The following is a 6,662-nucleotide window of genomic DNA, read 5'->3' as shown; positions in this document are numbered from 1 at the left end:
AAGCGGGCAGCAGTGAATGAACTACGACTCCCAGCAGCCCCAAGCTCCCGCCGCTGTTGCCCACCGACTGGGGTGGGGGGTCGCGAGCCCTTTGCGGGAGACCGTAGCTGGAAGGCGCGAGTGGGCGTGGGGGGAAGGGGCGGAGCTGGGTGAATGTCCAAGGGGCACTGGACCTTGAGGGTGTGATCGCAATTTTGCCGACCCAGCCGCGCCACGCCGGGAAACCAGGATGGAGAGTAGGTGCTACGGCTGTGCTGTCAAGTTCACCTTTTTCAAGAAGGAGGCAAGTCTTCTCTCCCCGTGGGCTGGAGGGCCAAGGAGGACGCAGAGTAGAGGGAAAAACACGGGACTTGCCTCTCGTAGACTGGTTTTACCGTCCATTTCCAGCAGTATGGATTTGATTAAGTCATTGAGCCTTAGTTTCCATTTCCGTAAAATGGGACTAGCACTCCCTCATTTGCGGGGCTGGGGTTGTGGGTCCAATGAAGTGATGGAGGTAAAAGTTCTCTATAAATTGTTAAGCATGCTCCTGTCGTTTTTGGAAAGCTAGACTTTTCTGTGTGCCAAGTGTAGGAACCAGCTGTTTCCTCTCCTCAACCCTGCTTCTCCGCAGCCCTGTGATCACACTCTCTGTGACATCAAGCCCTGTTACTCTCTCCGCGCTGAAATCATCATCACGAAGCCTGCCTTTCCCAGGCTTTTTGAGTTCGATTACCGGCCTTTCTCCTGCCCGCAAGGCACCATAGCAAAATCTCTCTTGTCTTCAGCTCAGACCATCCAGGTTTCCCTGGTAAACTGCAGGCTTCCTCTGCCTCAGCTGTCACCAAGAGACAGGAACCAAATAGGATGAATAAAGAGCAGTTCCATATAGTATGTAGAAACCTGGATTTGGGAATCAGGGTGGCCAGGGTTCAAATTTGAGCTCTGTTGTCTTTTTTATATTAGTATTGATTTTAGAGATAGAGGAAGGAAGGGAGGAGAGAGAGAATCTATCTCATTCACAAGGTGACCTGTGTTTGGGCAAGTACCGTAACTTTTCTGACCCCACCTAAAATAGGGCATCAGGATTATGCAAAATAGTGTATAGAAATTGTGGGGATTAAATCAGTTGATGAGTGTTAAATACCTAGTTTAGTGCCTGACACACAGTAAGTACTTAATAAATGGAGGCTATTGTTATCACTCCATCCTGAGCCAAGCTTCTTTCCATGTCTGCTAGAGCAGGGGCGGCGTGAGCTCTGCACTCATTCTGATTCTCCTTTGTTGAAGAGTCAGTAACTGGGGAGCTTTGCCTATTTGTCTTCTACATTCCAGTGTCAGGGAATTGAAGACAGAGTAGAAAGAAAACATGAAAATTTTGCATGAAGCTTTATTTGATTTGAACAAAAGACTGCAGACTGAGGAATCACTTTACCCTCCACCCTTGTCTCCCCAGGCCTCAGGGGCCCTACTCTTCATCCTCTTCCAGCAGCTGGTCACAACTTTAGTGTGTTCTGTGAGTGTGTGCTCAGAGAGACCTAGGGAAGAACCTTCAAGGGCAGCTGAGAGGTGGATAACCCTGCTTTGGGTTTCTTATAGAACGGCTGTAAGAATTGCGGCCGGGCCTACTGTTCCGGCTGCCTTAGCTTCAGCGCAGCGGTGCCCCGGGCTGGGAACAGCCAACAGAAAGTCTGCAAGCAATGCCATGAGGTCCTGACCAGGTGAGGAGCCAACTTAGCGAGGATTCAGCCAGGTATGGCAGCAGGCAGCTGGCCAGGCCTTGCAGCCTGTGCTCTGTGGCCAGAGGTCAGCCCAGGGAGTGTTTGGGGTTGATGACAATGACTGGCAGATGGCAGGACTTCTGAAACCAGATTTCTTTTCTCAGAGGATCATCTCCTGCCAATGCCTCCAAGTGGTCACCACCTCAGAACTATAAGAAGTAAGTGCTGAAGGGACAGAGACGAATGTGATGGGGAAAAGACAAAGGAGCCCCAGGGAAGCACTCTCATCCCAGCCTCTAGATCAGATGAACATGGGGTCAGGAGAATATCTACCTGTCAGGCTCCTACCTGCCTTCTTGAGATCAGAAAGCAGCTCATTGGCCCTCTCCCCAGAGAAGGGTCTTGATAGACATTGTCCTGTCACTTGGACCCTCCGTCTGGGCAGCTAGGTTGAGCTGCAGGACAACATGTTGAGGGTCACAGAAGATTGTCCATCAGAGGCCTCTCTAGATGCCTAGAAATGATCTGAATAGGAAAAAGTGAGTAGGTGCCTTCACCCCTCCTTTCTACCTTCTCTAAAAGCATTTATCCCATGTCCTTCCAGGCGTGTGGCAGCCTTGGAAGCCAAGCAGAAGCCCAGCACTCCCCAGAGGCAGGGACTGACCAAGCAAGACCAACTCATTGCTGAGCGCCTAGCACGGCTCCGCCAGGAAAAGAAGCCCAGTGAGTAGGGGCAGGCAGTGTGGCCTAAAGGCTCTTGGGACTGGGATTCCTCTGGATCTTACATGGTTCCCCACGCCACTTGCAGAGTCAGTGCCCTCACAGGCAGAGATAGAAGCCAGGCTGGCCGCGCTGAGGGATGAACCCCAGGGTTCCATCCCTTCTACCCAGGAGATGGAAGCACGGCTTGCTGCGCTTCAGGGCAGAGTTCCACCTTCTCAGACCCCCCAGCTGGTAAGTGCTATGATTTGAGAGGGGAGGGGGTCCTAGTACTTTTATGCCTATGTACTCTGTAGGTGTTGGCAAGCCTCTGACCCCCAACTCCGGATTCTCAGGTCCGCTGCCAGGCCAAGGAACTAGGGACAGGCAGGATTGGATGGGGCAGGAAAGAGTGGCCCCTTGGCCCTATTGGGGAATGGCAGACCTACTTGATTATGTGGGCCCCGGATTAATCCCCCTTTCCCTGAGCTTTGGAAACTCCTCAGCATTGACCTCTGACATAGACTGCTCCAGGCCTTAAGGTGTGGCTTCCCCGAATCCTGATCCCCACTAAGGCTCCCCCCTCCAAGCAGGTGCATCAGACACCAGACACCAGGACCCAGGCCCAGCAAGCACAGGATCTGCTGACACGGCTGACAGCAGAGGTGGCTATTGATGAGAGCTGGGAACAAGGAGGCCAAGGTAACTTCTCCACCTGGGCCCCCAGGGACCAGCCCTCTCTCCCCAGGTGGGAGGGGCTCTGCTGCCCACCCTCTAGGAGGTGAACAGAAATCAGAGAACAATCAACACTATAAGAGCTACCATTTGTTGAGCGTTTACTTCATTGGGAGCCAATGTAAGCCTCTTGGGTAAGCGTGCGGGCTTTAGAATCAGTCAGGGATTCTCTGTCCTACCACTTACTAACTGTGCGACTCTGGGAAAGTGTCACTTTCCTCATCTGTAAAATAGTGGTGCATGTGGTAAAACCAGCCTCTTGGGGAAGTTGAGATAATCCAATGAGCTCTTAGGACCCTGCCTGGCTCACAGTAAGTGCTCAGTGAATGTTCTATGAATGATGATGATAAGGAGGAGGAAGAGGCTATTTAAATTTCACTAAAATTCAGCCCTGGTGTGGCTCAGTGGATTGAGCATTGGCCTGCAAACCAGGGGGTCACTGGTTCAATTCCCAGTCGGGGCACATGCCTGGGTTGTGAGCTGGGTCCCCAGTGGGTGGTGCACGAGAGGCAACCACACACTGATGTCTCTCTCTCTCTCTTCCTCCCTTCTCTCTAACAATGGATAAGTAAAATCTTTAAAAATAAATAAATTTAATTAAAATTCAGTTCCCTCAAGTGTTGGCTGCCATCTTGGACAGCACAAATGTAACCATGATATGGAATATTTCCATCATCATAAAAAATTCTATTGGACTGTGTTTTTCAAAGGCTTCAGAGCAGTGGTTTTCAATCCCCTTCAGGGTTCATTTGACAGTGTCTAGACACCCTTCGACTATCACAACTCAGCAAGTACGATTGGCATCCGGTGAGCAGAAGCTAGGGATGCTGCTAAAACGTCATACAGTGCACAGGAGAGCCCACAACAAGGACTTATCCTGCCCAGAATGTCAACAGAACCAATACTGAGAAACCCTGCCCTAGTGACACAGTCTCATCAAACATCCTCAGTAATCCTATGAGGTATATGCTGTTATTACCTGCATTGTATAAAGGAGGAAACTGAGACCTGGTAAGCTTAAAGACTTGATCAAGGTCACAGCTCTTAAGTAACAAAGCTAGGACTTGAACCCAAAGCTGTCTGCTTTCAAAACTCTTGCTGTAAGACTGAGCTGAAGAGAACATGTCAAAGCCACACCCACTCTGGCAAAATTCTTCTCACCTAGTACCACACGAGACCTCAGATTCTGTCATGCCTGCTCTGTGCTGCTCCCTGGAAATGATAGTTCCAGCCTGAAGGGCAGGGGCGCTGGCTGAACCTTGGCCTCCCCGCATCCCGGTCCTTTGGGCAGCAGTTCTCATACCATGAGATGCCACTGCCAAGGACAGCATGTTAAAATAATGGGTGGGTGGGGGTGAATGTGGTTGAAAAAACATCTAAGATCACCAGTTTTTTACACTGGGAGAAAACTGGAGAAAATACTCGTTTGTAACATAAATCACAGGAGCCAGTGCTGAACAAAAAGCTGACGATATATGGGTTTATATTAAAAAGTTGATAAATGGGCTTAGTGGCTCCTGATGAGAGATCTTGGATTGTCCCTGCCTCCCTGACTGCATTGCTCCTTTCAGGTACATCCATCCAGAATGACCTCAACCAGGGTGGAGCAGGGGGCCAGAGCACTGATTCCAAGGGGCAGGCCACCTGCTCCCTGGATGGGGAGAAGAGCAGGCTGCTGGCTGAAGCAGCGGCCAAGCTACAGGAGGAGAACAGGAGGCAGGAGCAGATCCTGGCCCTTGCCAAACGCCTGGCTGTGCTTCAGGGACAGGACCCCAACAGAGGTAGAGATCGGGGAGCAGCCCCCGACCCCACCCCCAAGCCAAGCTCTGCAAAATGGCTACCGGGCTCAGTGAGGTGCTGGGGGCCCCTGTGCTCAGGGGTCTGTTGAGCTCTGCCCAGAGCCAGGAGGACAACTGGAACAAGGCAGTGGTTGAGGAATAAGTGGCAGCCATCAGCGGGCAGGGGACCCTCAGTCCTGTCAGGTGCAGAGCCTTTTGTTCTCACCCCCCAGCCCCACAGGGTGGAGCAGGGAGGGGTAGAGCCTGGTCAGTCTGGCCACAGAGACTGCTCAGCTCTGGGACAAGTGCACTGGAAACCGAACCAGCTCCTGGTGGCAAGAGAACAGCCACTCAGGCGAACGCTCAACCTCACTCCTCCTCCCCTCCTCTTACCTCTGTCCCTCTTCAAGTGACCCTCCAAGACTATCATCTCCCAGACAGTGATGACAATGAGGATGAGGAGAAAGCCATCCAGAGAGTCCTGCAACAGGTGGGCCTGCCTCAGCCACCCGACCACTCCTGTCCCGTCCCAACCTTGTTGCCCCAACACCCACCTGGCCCTGTTCAACCTGCCTCCACTCTGGGACTAAATGGCCAGTCACTCCATGGCTGCTGTTCTAGCTGGGGCCACCCTGTCTCTGTGTCCCAGACTTGTACCCTGGCCTCTTGAGATGGGGCATCAGCACAAGCACCAGATAAAGAATGATGGGTTGAGGAGCTAAGGCCACAGAACCTTTGGGGGTGTGGGGGAGGACCTGGGCCACGAGTAGGGAGCTGTACCTCTTTGCCCTATCTACAGCTCACTGAAGAAGCTGCCCTGGATGAGGCGAGTGGCTTTAACATCCCTGCAGATCCAACTCTCCAAGCCCCGGCCAAGGCCTGCAGGGCAGAGCCTGAGGTGAGAAGAGCCCCAGACAGACCCCTGGGTGGCCTCCACACCCTCCCTCTTGACTGGCCGACTGCTCCAGGGGCTGCCCCCCAACCCTGACCCCATCGGGTACCTTCCCCCATCCGCCTCTGCTCCCCGAAGGCACAGGCTACAGCCCCTAGGCCTGCAGCTGAGGAAGAGGAGCTCCCCTGGTGCTGTATCTGCAATGAAGACGCCACCCTGCGCTGCGCTGGCTGCGATGGAGACCTCTACTGTGTCCGCTGCTTCCGGTGGGTGCAGGTAGAATGTTCTGTGGGACTGGGCGTGCTCAAGGCCTACCTGTGATCCCTGACCTGTACGTCCTTGTTCCACAGGGAAGGCCATGATGCCTTTGAACTTAAAGAGCACCAGACATCTGCTTACCGCCTCCCACATGGAGGCCAAGTGCACTGAGGAAACCCTGGTCTCCAGCAAAGGCAGTCACACAGGCTGCGACAGCCCCTCTGGGCCCAGCCTCAGGGCGTCTGCTGGGAGAGCATGTCAGGCTGGACTGCTCAGGGGTGCACCCTGCCCTGCGCCTCAGTGTCCCTGGGAAGAGGAAAGGCTTTCCATTGGAGATGCTGAATGGAGGAGCCAGAGGGAGGCAGACGGCAGGAGCCTTCTACCAGCAGAGCCTGGACTGGAAACCAAATTGAATCTGAGGATGAGCCTCGAAACCTGCTCAAGGGCCCTGGCACTTAGCATATCAAATAAAGCGTGTTCATTCCTTGAGCTCAGCATCTTTTACCTCTAGAACCCTGTGGGCCCTGAGCCTGGGCCCTTCGATGGTAAAGGCAGAGTAGGCTCTAAGTCTAGTGTTGTGGAGAGAGGGAACGGACTGAG

The 6,662-nt window shown here is 53.2% G+C and overlaps 1 protein-coding gene across 2 annotated transcripts; it reads left to right on the top strand.

Annotated features, from left to right (window-relative positions):
* Positions 1-69: 69 nt before the first annotated feature.
* ZFYVE19 (zinc finger FYVE-type containing 19) lies at positions 70-6,550 on the top strand. Of its 2 annotated transcripts, none has more exons than XM_037056051.1 (11): positions 70-283; positions 1,579-1,700; positions 1,865-1,918; positions 2,305-2,423; positions 2,509-2,654; positions 2,990-3,101; positions 4,706-4,915; positions 5,323-5,402; positions 5,712-5,810; positions 5,943-6,070; positions 6,155-6,550. In XM_037056051.1, exons 1-11 carry the CDS (start codon positions 230-232, stop codon positions 6,231-6,233), a joined length of 1,203 nt encoding a protein of 400 aa, XP_036911946.1. In that variant the 5' UTR covers positions 70-229; the 3' UTR covers positions 6,234-6,550. The 2 variants fall into 2 exon arrangements, with proteins under 2 accessions (XP_036911946.1, XP_036911948.1); XM_037056053.1 differs by having other exon boundaries at positions 72-283; positions 2,993-3,101.
* Positions 6,551-6,662: the final 112 nt, after the last annotated feature.

Source organism: Sturnira hondurensis, unplaced genomic scaffold (assembly GCF_014824575.4).
Source record: "Sturnira hondurensis isolate 20B ecotype Veracruz unplaced genomic scaffold, ASM1482457v3 Scaffold0008782, whole genome shotgun sequence".
NCBI lineage: Eukaryota > Metazoa > Chordata > Mammalia > Chiroptera > Phyllostomidae > Sturnira > Sturnira hondurensis.
Note: the sequence above shows the minus strand (reverse complement) of the source record. Positions and strands in the feature narration are given on the sequence as shown.